General features: G+C 40.4%; 1 protein-coding gene across 1 annotated transcript; it reads right to left on the bottom strand.

Annotated features, from left to right (window-relative positions):
- Positions 1-3578: 3578 nt before the first annotated feature.
- Positions 3579-3995, bottom strand: LOC118480285. The gene has a single exon (XM_035975055.1). The coding sequence runs from the start codon at positions 3993-3995 to the stop codon at positions 3579-3581; it is 417 nt and encodes a 138-aa protein (XP_035830948.1).
- Between the last annotated feature and the right edge of the window lie 11888 nt (positions 3996-15883).

Here is a 15883-nt window from a genome sequence, read left to right as displayed (position 1 = left end):
ATGAGATGGAAAAAATTCAAGAAAAAGAGACTGATGACACCGATATGTCATTTTGTCTTCTTTGTTCTTGAAGAAGGTTTGGAAGAGGAGAAGACACCGATACCAGTGTAAATGCTACTTTGGCCTCGATGATGATAATGAAGATGACGGGTAAATAGCATCCACCCACATGTCGTCGATCTATGTCTCCAACATCCACAAACCCACTTCAACACAAGAACAACAAAAAACCACACCAAAACCAAAACACCATTTATTTGTGACAGTTCTTGTAGTTTCAAAAGAAGAAAGAGACTGATGACAGTGAAGATTTGGAAGATAAATTGTTTCTATTTTTTTTTAAATTTTCTTTTTCTGTTGTTTGTTATGTAATTTTCCGCTAAGAACAAAATACATTAATTCTCTAAAAAAATATAACAAAACGCCAAAAGGGAAAATGCTTGTGAAACGCCATCATGCCATAAAACGCCCAAACTACCAAACTATAATAAAATTAATTTGGACAAGTACTATTATAATAAATCTAAAAAAAGTATAAAACAATTTGCAAGAGAATAGAACAAAGTGTCATCTTTATCTAAACGCCATTGGAAATACAAAATGGCATAATTAGAGCCATAGAGATGGGACGTGTAACAGCCATAAACAGATGAAGCGAAACAAAAAACAGTAACTACATACAGTAAAATGAAGCGACGGGAACATTATTAACATTTATTATATTAAAAGCTACTACATAGGAAATTATATTTATTTATCTTTTCAAAACGCCATAATTACCTGTCACTTTATAGGACTACATCCTACATGGCGGGAAAAAAGTCATTATAAAATTAGAACATGAGAACACATCTTAACATGCCAAACATTGTCTAAAACGCCACATATTGTCCAAAACGCTAAAAACTTAAAAAATGGCTAAGGTTATTGCATAGAGGTTTGAAAGGTCGGAGATACGTTTCATCCTAAAGTTCTCTATTAGGAGATGGGTGAAGGTGAGGACAATCAAAGCCATACTTAGTATGGACGAAGGGGTTCAGAGGGATATCATGGCCCTTGGGGTTCCAATGGCCAACGATTGTGAAAGAACTCGAACGGTAATAAGAAGATTGGAGAGAAAATTTCAAGCAAAAGATGATGATGATGATATTGACGATACTCCTCTACCAACAGTTAGCAGTTGGGTGGTGCATGAAGAAGCAGGAACGGTTGAAGTGACTTATCGACACGGGGTGAAATATTCGTTGTCGATGGAGGAAATGTTGAAGAAAGAGAGGCTATATCTCCTTGAACAAGTATGTGATTTAGCACCTTCGAATGATGCAAGATCCAGGGTTGCAGTGATATTCAAGTATAGGCTGCAGGAAAGAAGAGACGAGATGATGGCGTTATACGCCAATCTAAGATATGATGATGATGAATCTAATGAAAGTGAGGAACAAAGCGATGGGTACAACTCTGATGTAATCCCATACACAGAAGACTATTAGTTTATTTTGATTTCGTATTAATGTAATCTTATGAAATATTAATGAATGGTAATGAATTAATAACAACGCCAAGAACTCCAAAAAACTGACCTGGGAAACCCCATAACGCAAAAAAATTATCTATGTGACACCAAAACAATTAATTCAACGAGACAGATCCAAAAAAACAGTAAAACGCCATGTAATTAATGAATCTAATTAACGCCAAAATAGTCTTAGACACCAAAAATGAATCAGCATGTGATAAACGAAATTGGGAAAAAAGAAGATTGAATAACTTTAGGGCGTTTTCTCCTGAACCCGTTTCTCTCTCTCTCTCTCTCTCTCTATATATATATATATATATATATATATATATATATATATATATATGAGAATGATCCGTTAGGAACCACCCTTTATTGCGAGAACCGCGAGAACCAATGTGAAGACAACCAAAAATACCTAAAAATAGCTAAAAAACACACATTTTTTTAATATTTTTTTAAAAAAAATCGCTACTTTTAGTAGCCAAATTTTTTTTTTTTTAAATCTCTATAAAAGAATTGATCAATGCCATATTTCCATCATCTTCTATTAAGCCTAACTCAAGAGCTGGTTTTCCAAATGTCTCACACCGTTGACCATTAACTGTGCAAAGATGTTCAAAAGAAGTAGGCCCTCTGACATTTGACAAAAGTAGGCGTAAGTAGTACCTTTCTCCCTCGGCTGGATTAAAAATGTTCACCAGAAAGTCTGGCATTGTAAAGACTAAGGATGGACTCAGTATACTCACCTGCTACGATGAACAGTTGTGCTTACCTTGATCGCATGGGTATGCCTTGGAATGGGACACACGGATGTCACAGTGTAATTTTACCCTAAAGCGTATCACAAGGTTGATAGTTGAAGTTTGAGTGTTGGATTAAAAAGGACAAGTATATTACCAATCGCGTGGACCAGTTCAAGTAAGCGTGAGCTGAAAAGTGTTCCTTAATCAGTTCGAGAATGATTTGATCCAATAGCAGTCTCCCCAATATACCCCTGTGTTAGTAGTATTATATTATTATTATAATATTATAATATTATTGATAGCAAATAGTTGCTCGGTGGGTTGATTCGCTGATTTTGAAAGGGGTATGTTCTGTCTTGAAAAAGCTTATTAAAATAATAATAAAATATTGATCTGGAAAGGCCCACCATCTCGGATGGGGCCCAACAATTTTGACCAAGTCAAAGTCTAAACAGGCCCATCATCTCGGATCAGTCATCCGAGATGGGCCTGGCCCAATGGCCCATTCGAGACTTATATATACTATCAGACATGGTTCGAGATACATATCTCGAACCAAGTCTGAACAACAAAATTGTGTTAATTAAGTTCTTTAGCACGAAAATTTATTTCATTTCTCAGCAACTAATTCTCCTCCCATATTTGTGCAAAAGTAGAATACTTTATGCTCAAATTTATCCGATGAGATACCATTATTCTTAAACCCCCACCCTTTTTTTAATGCTCAGTCGGTGAAGCGCATCATTTTCACCGAAGGAGAAAGGTACTACTTACTCCTACTTTTGTAATGCTCAAAATGGTTGTTTTATTAGTCTGAATAACTAATATAAAAAATTTAGACGATGGAAAGATGGCAAAAATTTCACCGAAGGAGAAAGGTCTACAAGCACATTGAACCTCGAGATGCTGATTGGTTTTGTAAAAAGATCCATTGTGTTAGCATCAGTATGGATCTGTTCAAGTTTAATTAAAACTCTGTCAAAGCAATCTCAAATGAAGTGGACTTTGATATCAATGTGCTTGGTTTTGGAGTGAAAAACAGGGTTTTTAGTGATCTGGATAGCGGCTTCATTATCACAATAAATAGTAGTATCAAGATAAGTCAAACCGTAATCCTCCAGTTGATGTTGCATCCAAAGAACCTGGGAGTAGCAGGCAGATGCTGCAACATACTCTGCTTCTGCGGTGGAAAGAGATACAGTTTGCTGCTTCTTACACTACCAAGAGATAAGTCTATCTCCCAAGAATTGGTATCCAGCTGATGTAGATTTTCTATCCCTGTCAGTCCCTCCAAAGTTGGTGTCTGAAAAAGCAAACTAATCAAAGTTCGAATCTCTGGGATACCAGAGTCCGAGTTTAGGATCTCCCTTCGGATATCTAAAAATTCTTTTAACAACAGTTAGATGAGAGAGTTTACGATTAGCCTGATACCGAGCACACTGACAGACGGCAAACATGATGTCTAGCCGGCTTGCAGTTAAGTACATTAATGAACCAATCATAGATCGATACAATGTGTGGTTAACAAAGCTTCCTTCAGGATCCTCAGTCAACAACAGCCGCTCTGCAATTGGGGAGTCTATAGACTTTGAGTTTGTCATGCTGAATTTAGCAAGAACGTCGTGAACGTATTTGCTCTGATGAATCAAGATTCCTTGATTGTTCTGATGAGCTTGCAGGCCCAAAAACATAGTCATTTCTCCTAAAGAACTCATCTCGAACTTCCTCTTCATTACCTCTTCAAACTCCTTGCAAAGCACATCATTTGTGGACTCGAAGATGATGTCGTCAACATATATCTAAACAAGGATGATGTCCTTGTCAACACGTTTGATAAACAATGTTTGATTGATTGTCCCTCGAGTGTACCCATGAGCAAGCAAATGTTCTGTTAGGGTAGCATACCAAGCATGTGGTTCTTGGTGCAAACTGTACAGAGCCTTGTTTAACTTGTAGGCATATCCTTCCTTTTCTTTATCAACAAAACCCGGAGGTTGAGCGACATAAATCTCCTCCTTGACCTTCCCATAAAGGAATGTTGTCTTGACATCCATCTGATAGACTGTAAAGCCCATGAAGGATGCATATGCCAAGAAAATGCGGATGGCTTCAAGACGTGCTACTGGAGCATACACTTCATCGTAATCTAAACCCTCAACCTGACAGAAACCTTGGACTACTAATCGAGCCTTGTTCCTTACGATCACTCCAGTATCATCTTGTTTGTTGCATAACACCCATCGTGTGCCAAGAGCGCGATTTCCTTGAGCCAGCTTCTCAAGCTTCCATACTCCAAGTCTTTCGAACTGATGAAGCTCTTCATGCATTGCATCAACCCATCCAGGTTCCTGCAAAGCAACATTAATGTTTTTAGGCTCAATCTGTGAAATGAAGCAAGAGTATAGGCATGAGTTGATGTCTCCCGATTTGCTGCGGGTCTAGACCACAGCAGTTACTGGGCCAATTATATTCGTGATTGGGTGACTTCTCTGAACACGCTGTAGAATTGCTGCAGCAGGAGCTTGCAAGTTTGAGAAGCTTCTTGATGCTATTCCAGATTGCTCCCGCTCATTTGGTGCAGTAGCATTGTTGATTGCTGGAGAATCTACAGTACAATCTGAGGGAATTGCTTCCGGAAACAAAGAAGTTCCTTGAACATTTGAGGGTCCAACGGAGGCTTCAGTGTTACGGACTACACTATCAGGGATAGCTGCAGCAGGTTCAGAAATCGGCTCCTGAACAGTCGAAGAGTGAAGTTTAGCTGGAGTATCCTTGTGAAATCCTGATGCATCCACTGTGAGTTTCTTGAGCATGTTTTGTAGTGGAACATCTTCATCTTCATCTTCAATGGGAACAAGCATCTCTGAACTTGAAGCACCTGCATTACCAATTTCATCAGACAAAATAGGAAACGATTTAAACAAGGAGGACTAATCATATAGCCAATCAGGTCCAATGCAAGCATCTTTTGGATTTTCTTCCAACCAATCCACATGATATGCTTCCACGATCTGCTTCTTGACCTTGTTGTACACACGATATGATGTGTTATTAGCATATCCAATAAAGTGGGAGGGATCTCCTCGAGCTTCAAATTTTCCTTTGGAATCCATGAGATGAAGCACACACAGACAACCAAAGGTTCGAAAGTGTTGTACCGAGGGTTTTTGACCTTCTACTATTTCATGTGGAGTCTTCATGTGGAGCTTATTGATCAAGGCATGATTCTGAACATAGTAGGTCGTATTCACTGCTTCTGCCCAAATTATTAGCAAATGAATCTATCCGCATGGTGCGAGCAGCTTCAATGAGAGTACGATTGCGTCTTTCTGCTACTTCATTCTGTTGAGGAGACCTAGCTAACTGTACTGACGGTCGATTCCTTTTAAGGCATAAAACTCATTAAGCTCAGCATTCTTGAATTCTGTTTCGTTGTCACAACGAATAATCTTCACTCGCTCATTTGCTTGATTCTCCATGAGAGTCACAAACTTCTTGATCAAACCAGTTGTTTCACTCTTCTACTCCAAGAAAAACACCCAAGTTAAACGAGAAAAATCATTGGTAATGACCAAACAGTAAACCTTTCCTCCAATACTAAGTACATTGACAGGGCCAAATAAATCCATATGCAGCAGCTCCAGAACTTTTGAGGTTGTGTGCACGTGTTTGGACTTATGAGGCCTGCGATGCTGCTTTCCTCGAGCGCATGCTTCAGATTTTTCTATCTTCATGAAATCCTTGATTGGCTAATTTCTGATGAGACCTCCCTTTGCTAATCGATTTAGATTTTTCGTGTTCAGATGACCCAATCGACGGAGCCACAGCATAGCATCATGTTCAGCTATTTCTGAAAATAGACAAGTAACTTGATCAGTGGGTGCTTTGTTCATGTCAATCATGTAAGCGTTTCCCCTGCGTTCAGCTTTAATCAGAAACCAGTCTTCGGGTATGATAATTCCTGGTTTCAGAATGACACAACCACTCTTAGTGAAAAGAACCTCCATTCCTTTGTCGCACATCTGTGAAACGCTCAACAGGCTGCGCTTCAGCTCTGGGACATAGTTAACGTCTGAAAAGGTGAGGTCTCCATTTTTTACCGTGCCCTTCATGGTGATTCTTCCCGATTCTCCTCCTGTGAAGTTGTCACATCCTCCGTCGAATATTTTGATATCATTCAACTGGGATATGTCTCCCGTCATGTGCCTAGAATAACCACTATCAAAAAACCAAAGTCTAAAGATAGCCCTCCACAGTCGTTCCTGCACATTTAACGGAATCAGTTAGAGACTAGAACCCAGGCTATAGTGGACCTGAGTTGACCATCGCTATCTGTGTAAGAGACTTCGCAAAAGATCATATGACTCTTAACATCGCTTGTGGTTTTTGGCGATGAAGTAAATGTTGACGGTTGCGAACACGGAGGCTGAGATCTAGCAGGAACTTTAGGTTTCCAGTTCTTAGTGTCTGAAACATTTCCTTTTAATGGTGTAATCTTTGACTTACATTGAAATCTGTTCATATTTTCAAATTTTTGGTTTTCCCTTTTTGCTAGATTCTAGTCTCTGTCAGAAGGCTTGGCTTTAGGAGGTCGATTTTTGACAAAGTGAGAATGCATACCCTTCTGATGATACATGTTCCTAGAGTAGTAGGGAAGATGAACACAGTTTCTTGCAATGTGTCCTGGAATTCCACAATTTAAACACGTTTTCCTTTTTGAGAAAAAGGCATTAAGTTCTACTTGTCTTATTCTCGAGGACCGATCACGTCTTTTCCTTTCATTTGACGTTGTTTGCTTGCGTGCATGTTTGATCTTGGATGAACCCTGCTCACAGTTATCAGCATAAGAGTAAGTATCCGCAACTTTACCCTTAAGTTTTGGTTCTGTTTTCTTGAGAGTTGGGTTTTCCTCTTGAACTTTTTTTTCCGTGGCCTTCTGTTTTTACGTGATAGTTTCTTCTTAGAATGAACAGGTTCAGTTTATTTTGCTTTATCAAAAACACTTTCTTCAGAATCTGATCCTTTAGGGTCAAGAGTTGAGTTATCTGTTGAAGTGACTTCCGCAGATTCCCTTTCCTCAGAGTCCATGTTCTCAGGAGTTTCTGTAGAGAGGGTTTCCACAATAATTTCTTCTATAGTTTCATCACCTGACTCAACTGTTGAATTAATTTCCATGGATTCCTTCTCTGTAATCTACGTGTTCCCATGAACTTCTGTAGAATTAGGCTATATGGATATCTCTTCTTCAGCTTTATCAACCTCTGAGTCCTTGACATTTGATGATTCTGGTATGTCAGATAATGAGCAGTCTATGTCTAAGACAGTTTGACTTTCTTAACGCTGTTGGATTCTGATTGTTCATCATAACCGAAAGCTTTGGAAGATTTGTGCTCATTATCTGATGTTCCTGAATCTTCTGTTTGATTGTTAGGTTTGTAAGATGACCCCTGTTTAACAATTTCTTCATTAACACAATAAAAAACATCAAGTTTTTCATCAACATTGGGAGTTTCTGATGTATCATTTGATGTTTCAGGTGTACCAGAACAGTTTCCTGAACCATCAGAATTGATTTCTGAGTCACTCGAAACAGATGTCTCAAGTTCACCAGTCGACACATCAAGCTCTCCTGTTAAAACATCTTCAACATTTTCAACACAACCATTTTTATCACAATCATAGTCTAAAATAATAGCACCAGATTCATCAGTTTTAGTGGGATTACCCCAAGTCTCAGCAAACCAAGAAAAAATATAGTTCCAAGCATAAAGGTCATTTTTATCAGAAATAACATTATCAGCAACACGTTGATGTGATTCATCATCCTCTTTAGACTTCTCTTATGTTCTTACTGACTATGCACATGAACTAGAACAGTTAGTGTTGTCAACAGAATCAGAATTTAGTGAACTTTCATCTATCTCCTATGTGGATGTTTTAACTGGTTCTGTTTCTGTTTCTGTTTTTGTTACTATTTCATTTACGTGTTCGAATTTATCTACTGATTTATTTGGACATTTTTCATTTTCGTTTTTGACAAAATTCATTGGTTTCTTGAAATTGGGTGGTTGACCATTTTTAGATTTTGACGATTCCCATGGAACATAATCACTTGGTTTACCATAAATCATTTTATCATAATTCTCCATCTCTTGCTCAGTAATGGGCAGTCTGGAGTAATTATGATTATATGGTGATGGAACCCGTGTATATCCCAAACCCTTTCCCTTGTTTTCTTTAAAAGCAAGTTGCACATTGCACAAATTACGAACAGTGTCACTGGAGGTATCATACTTTTTAATGTTTAACTCATTTTGTTTGTACTTTCCAGTGAGAAGTTCCAGCTCAGCCTTCACAGAGTCTCATTCAAGGGTTTTTACTGTGAGTCTATGTTTGTAGTCGTGAACCCAACATTGCTGTTGATTCACGTCTCTGTGAAGTTGAGCTATATCCTTCTTAAGTGCTTCAATCTTTTCATAGAGAATTTATTGTTCTCTCGAAGACTGATGCACTTTCCCATTGCACTGTTGTAATCAGTGATCAATGCTGAGTTTTTAGATCTCAGAATTGCAACTTTCTTTCTACAGTGTTCAGTACATAAAAGGGAATTTACCGTCTTGGAGAGTGATTTCGGTTCCTCGGTCAATGCCATCAAGCATTGATGAACTTTTTTAACAGCAGCGGTTTCAGACAGCTTCATTGATTCCACTTGTGCAACTACATCAGCCCAATTGAAACCACGTTGTTCCTGTGCAATCAAAGCCCTTCCAGCTCCAGAGTTTCCTTGTCCAGTTGAAGTCGAAGTCTCAGTAAATGTGACAGGAACCATTGACCTTTCCTTGTTCCGATCTGCAGTTGCTTGAGTAGCTTCATATCCCACTGGTGCCCTCTTGCAATCCCTAGCAAAGTGTACCGGCTCATAACATCTGTAGCACCTTAGCCTGTCTTTCTGCACTCCAGGATGAGCATTCATTGGACGACGCCCATACCTCTTAGCAAACTTGTCTGCCATAAACGCTGACATAGCAAGATTCCAAGCCACATCCAGTTCATCCAAGTCTTCTTCAACCAGTTGATTCATATCTGTAGTTATCTCACTTGAGGGCATGAGATCACCGGCTAAGAAAGCATTCAAACTGGAGATCATAGAAGCTGCGAGAGCTAACTTTTCTTCATTCTGCTTAGTCAAGAAGGCCATATGTTCCATTGAAGGTGAGGATGGAACACCTTGAGTTGCATACTGGGTGGTAGAACCAAAAGCGACATTTGCATGCTGTGGTTGAGGCTGGGGTTGCTGTTGAACATTGGTGGTATTAATGGCAGGTACTTGAGAAGTAGGAAGACACATTCCATAAACATAGTTCGATTTTGGTGCTGCAACAGGACTGAACACAATGTTTGGGTTGTTGCTCATAACTCCATGAACTGGACTGAAAACCAGATTTGGATGAGCTTGAGACATGAAAGCTGCATTGTTGGGGCTAGTCATGCCAGCAACCATCAGTGAGTTCTTGTGATTTATCTCTCTCTGCTGATTATCGATCTCACAAGACTTGATAGTGGCAATCAACTCCGTAAGTGTCATTTCATTTAGATCCTTCGTATGCTTGATCATAGAAACCTCGGCATCCCAACCCTTTGGTAGTGAATTCAGCAACTGACGGTTCATTCCACTATTTGAGATGTTGATTCCAACACTAACCATCTGTGACACAAGTTTGACGAACCTTCTTATTTGATTCTTAACAGTTTCTCCATAGATGTGATTAAAAGAACTGAACTGTTGATTCATCATGTTGACTCTGCTCGCCTTCATATCAGCATTTCCCTCAAACAAGTGTGCTAGCTGATCACAAATTTCCTTTGCACTCTTGCAGTTTCGGACATCAATCGAAATGTCTGGACCTAGAGCCATTGATAGAGTTCCAAAAGTAGATTCATCCTCAGCTACAACCTTTTTGTCTTCTTCAGTAAAAATACCTTCGGGTTTTGGAATCTGAGTCTAAGGGTCATCTTCAGTAGAGTACATGATAGTGCATGGTCTATTTTTAATGCTTTTCCAAACATGAGGTTCCTTTGCATTACAGTATTGCTCAAACCTAAACTTCCACTCATAGTAGTTGTCTCCATACAGAAACCTTGGAACCTTGGTAGACATGCCAATAACTTAGTCAAATTCTTGATGGAAAGCCAAAGACTGAGTCTGAATTGCAGCAAGGGTAGCATTGGCGAGATCAGCAGCGGTTACAACGCCGTTCATAACACCGTTTGGGTTCAACATAGTGTCCGAGATGATGATTCTGATGTCTAAACAGTATTTCTAAAGTCTAAATAGTAATTCTAATGTCTAAACAGTAATCCGAGATGATTTGTCCAGGATGGTTGGTCCGAGATGAAGGGTTAGAGATGAACAGTGATCAGAGATGGTGAGTTATCCGAGATGATATGTGTATCCGGCATGAAAGTCAAAGGCAATCTTCAAACAAATGATCCGAGATGATTTAATGGGTATCCGAGATCACTTGATGACAATCCGAGATCAGATGATGACAATCCGAGAAGGTTGATGATGGTCCGAGAAGGGTTGATGATGATCTGAGATGCTATGATGATGGTCTGAGATGGGTTAATGATGATCCGAGATGATATGATGAAGGTACGAGATGAAGGTGATATGCGCAAAATGCAACATATAAATTGTATCAAATGTGGCATAAAACTAACCCTTTTTAGTACTAATGTTGGAAAAAAGTGTGTTTTTGTCTTCCATTTGTATTTTCAGGATTAAATGAGCTCAAATTAACAAAAGAAGCAAAAAGACAGCAAAATGTAACATAAATATAAGAAAAGGAAGAAAAGTGGAATGCCCGACCCCTCAACAGCATCTTCCCAAGCAAAACCAAGGACACAGAAGAATGAACACGCCCCGTGCTCAGCGAGGACGGGGCCGTGCCCAAGAAGCAGCAGAAAAGAAGAACCTTTAGAAGCTTCTATTGCCCACCACGGGGCCGTGCCTAGTGGACACGGGGGCGTGGTCAGACTCCTGCAGGCGCATTTATTGTAATTGCGAATTACAATTAATGAGGAGAGAGACAAGGATGGACACGGGGCCGTGCCCGAGCTTCTGTTCAGCCTATAAATAGGAGTGCTTGGAGACATTTTAACTCATCCCTTGGCACACCACCTCTCTCACACTTCACCCACCACCCACCACCACCATAACACCATCATCCACCACCATCATCCATTGTCCATCATAGAGTGTGTGAGTCGTCTCGGGATCCAAGATTGTTTGTAAGAGTTCTTGACAATAAAAGGCCATGTTTGCCTAAGTCTCTTACATCACTTGGTGAAGATAAGTGTTTAGTGTAATACTTTTTATTTTTAATCTTTTGCACTTTTTAATTGGTTTTGTATTAATGACTTTAATTACTAGTTTCTTATGTTGAAGGTGATTCTTCCTTATCGTTTGTCCGTGGTGTCTTGGCATTATTTTACTGTCTATATAAAATAAAAGATTTTCACCATTCATATCTCCACGGTCTATATGGAGGTATGTCGGCTACTTGGTCGGGGGATAAGGGAACGGTTTGGTAAGAGTCTTGTCGTTGTTCAGCGTTTAGAGATCCTGCAAAGGACCTGGGTCTAATTTAGTAGGAGCCCCTTCAATGCCCAAAGGTATTAGATGGCGGGGGTCCAAACTCTTTGACCCCCTCATAAGTTAAACTACTATTAAAACTTTAACCCAGCTATTTAGGACTGTATCGCTGCTGACTCAGAGTACTTAGATGAGGGTAATGTCGCCTTCAAAAGAGGGGCCTACCACATTATGCATTAATAACTTAATTAATTATCTTTCAATAATCCGACCCTTTAGGATTGTATCCTTGCTGACTCAAACTACTGGGTTGAGGGTAACGTCGCCTTCAAAAGAGGGGCCTACTACAATAACTAAGATAATCTCTTAAACAAGTGCAAAAGTGCGAAAATAATCAAAGGTTACACTAGCACACGCGTCGGATCCAAGTGATTCATCTTTTCTATCTGTTTTTATTTTTATTTTTCAGCATTTTAGTTAGTTTTATTTACTTAGTTTAAAATCTTTTTCTAACATTTTGATTTGATTAAACGTTGAGGATAAACCGGTACTAAAAGCTCTTGTGTCCTTGGACGACCTCGGTATCTTACCAACACTATACTACGTCCATGATGGGTGCACTTGCCCATATGTGTGTTTAGTGTTAGTAAATATCGTGTTTTATAAATTTAAAACTTGGCTAAAAGTGTAAAAAGGGCTTAAAATATACATCCAAATTATAACGCACTTCACGCACATCAAGTTTTTGGCGCCGTTGTCGGGGACACAAGGATTTTAAGAAAGTTAGGAATCAACGGCCTAATCATTTTTTTTATTTTCTTTTTAATTTTTAGGATTTTCTTAATCTTTCAGCTTCTTCAGAGCTCAGCACGGGCCGTGCCTGGTCGGACACGGGCCGTGCCCAGCATTGGTACTAGCAGTTTTCATTTTCCGAGTTACAGAAGGCTGAGCACGGGGCCGTGTCGGTGCAACACGGGGCCGTGTCCAACTTTCCAGTAACAGGGATCCGGAAAACAATCACTGTAATTCCAACCACGGGCCGTGTTCACTGAGCACGGGGCCGTGGTGAACTTTCTGACCAGCATTCTTTTTTGTTTTTGTGACAGGACTTGGAACCAGACGCCACCTCTACGTAGTGTATGAGCTCCAGTTCTAATAAAGACATATAAGAACCTCTAGAAGAACCCGAACGCTTTCTCAGAAAAAGACTAAAAGCTAAAAACCAAGAGAAGGTTTCGGGGGACCCACTTCCAATGGCGGACCAGCGTACCCTCATGGATTACCTACGACCCACCGTAGGTAACCTTGGCGCCGCTATCAATGCACCGAATGTCGAACCAACAACTTCGAACTTTGGCCACATTTGATACAGATGCTTCAAAACTCTGCAACCTTTCATGGGCTTGCGGACGAGGATCCCCATCTACATATTACTAATTTCTTAGAAATATGTGATACCTTTCGGATCAACGGAGCATCACATGACGCCATTCGCCTTCGAATGTTTCCATTTTCACTAAAAGACCGAGCAAAATCTTGGCTTAACACCCTCCCAGTTGGTTCGGTAAACACCTGGGATGAACTAGCCCAAAAATTTCTATATAAGTATTTCCCTCCCGCTAAAACGGCTAAATTAGTGACTGAAATTAATACATACTCGCAAGACAAGGGGGAATCACTATATGAAACTTGGGAAAGATTCAAGGAGCAATTACGAAAGTGTCCTCATCACGGTCTTGCGGTGTGGCAACAAGTATCCACTTTCTATAATGGATTGTTGCCACATACTAGACAAACACTTGATTCTAGCTCCGGGGGACTTTTAGGTAATCGCCGCCCGCAAGAAATATATAATCAAATTGAGGAAATTGCCCAAACCAATGGCACATCCCCCGAGGCAATAAATATATTGCCCCGGGCGCCCATAAGGTTGATGAAAGCACTTCTTTACAAGCCCAAATCGAGGCCCTTTCTTCAAAAATTAAAAAGCTAGAAATGACAAAAACAGTCTCGGTTATGGTTTGTGAAGGGTGTGGTGGGTCACATGAAAATTGGAGTTGTATGAAAGAAACAGATGATCAAACAGAGTCGGTAAACTACATTGATAATAGACCTTAGCCGTCGGGTCCCCCAACGGGCACCTACAACCAAGGATGGCGTAACCACCCTAACCTTGGTTGGAGAGAACCCGGCAATAGTAGCAACCAACAAAACCTAAATCAACGAACAAACTTTCAACAACCGAGGAATGAGTCACAAAAATTTTCTCAACAACAAGGTGGACGAGAAAGGCTTGAAGATACTATATCTCGCCTCATCTCCGACACTAAAAAGAAAAACTCGGACAGGTTTCTACAACTAGAATCAAATTTTAGAAATCAACAAGCTAGTATACAAAACATCGAAAAACAAATAAATCAACTAGCCCAAAATTTCTCCGAGAGACCACAAGGCGTGTTACCAAGTAATACCAAAACAAACCCAAAGGCACAAGTTCATCTCATAACATTACGGAACCGTACCGTGGGTCCTGCGGAAGGCCCGCCGCCTACTGAGGAGATCGCAACACCGCCCCAACAAGAGAAGGGTTCTCCTCCCTCACCAGAGCCTACCAAGGCTCCTCGGGTTCCGTACCCCGGTAGGTTAATCCATCAGAAGACCAATGAGAAATTCGCAAAATTCGAAAGTCTACTAAAACAATTGCATGTCAACATTCCTTTCATTGACGTCCTAACCCAAATGCCTAAATATTCAAAATTCATGAGGGACTTTCTCACACATAAAAGGAAAATTGAATCATTGCAATTAGTTAACTTAGGCGAAGAATGCTCCGCCCTCGTGCTCAATAAACTTCCCCAAAAGAAGATTGATTCCGGAAGCTTCACAATTCCTTGCTCAATTGGGGACTCCCCCATTCGAAATGCGCTAGCCGACCTTGGTGCTAGCATCAACCTCATGCCAGCATCAATGTTCAAAAGACTCGGCTTAGGCAAAACGAGTCCTACAAAGATGAGTATCCAGCTTGCTGATCGATCCGTCAAATTCCCGCAAGGTGTCGCTGAAAATCTGCTAGTCAAAGTTGATAATTTCGTCTACCCGGCCGACTTTGTCATACTTGATATGGAAGAAGACACCGAAGTCCCCCTCATACTAGGGAGACCATTTCTAGCCACCGCGCAAGCAGTGGTAGACATGAATGACGGAACGCTCACTTTAAAATATGGTGATAAGGAAGTGAAGTTCGGGGTTGGGAAGAGAATAGAGGACGATGACCCGGTCAATTACATGAAGGTTATTGATTCGAGTTTGGATGATGCTCTCCGACGGTGCAACATGGGATGCAAAACATCCCGCTCGGAAAACATATAACCTCACCTTGGGTCTAGCCAAGGACCCTTATAAACGTGGCGCACCACGGAGGCATTCCGCGGAACTATCCTAAGTTTAGTTTAATCTTTTAGCTTAATTTTAATTTGCAGGAAAAAGCACACTCTGGATGGTAAAGGATAACAAGGGAAACGAGAAACATAGCCCCATGCACTAAAACAGAGCAATCCGACAACAATCTCCCATTACAGTAGGCTTAGCACGGACCGTGTCCACCCAACACGGCCCCATGCTGCACAATCTGCAGCAAATCGCCCAGTTCAGGTAACTGGACACGGGGCCGTGTTCACTGAACACGCCCTCGTGCCCAGGCTTCTGTTTCTTTTCTTAAATTTTTGTCACTGGCACCTGAACACGGGGCCGTGCCCGGTCCCCACGGGGCCGTGCCCGGTCCCCACGGGGCCGTGTCTAGACTGCTAGTAACATAAAATTTTGCTTTTAACACCATTTTACACATTCAATCAACCTAAAAACTTATTTTTGGGACACATTGAGGACAATGTGTAATTTAAGTGTGGGGAGGATGCTAAAACTTTGAATTTTGCAAGTCCTAATAACAAGCCTTACACAAAACTCTATTGGAACCGCTAATCACCCCAAATGTTTTCCAAAAATTTTCATTTTTTTACTTGTCTA

This window comes from Helianthus annuus, chromosome 7 (assembly GCF_002127325.2).
Source record: "Helianthus annuus cultivar XRQ/B chromosome 7, HanXRQr2.0-SUNRISE, whole genome shotgun sequence".
Taxonomy (NCBI): domain Eukaryota; kingdom Viridiplantae; phylum Streptophyta; class Magnoliopsida; order Asterales; family Asteraceae; genus Helianthus; species Helianthus annuus.
The sequence above is the reverse complement of the archived record's forward strand: the minus strand, read 5'-3'. Positions and strand labels throughout refer to the sequence as shown.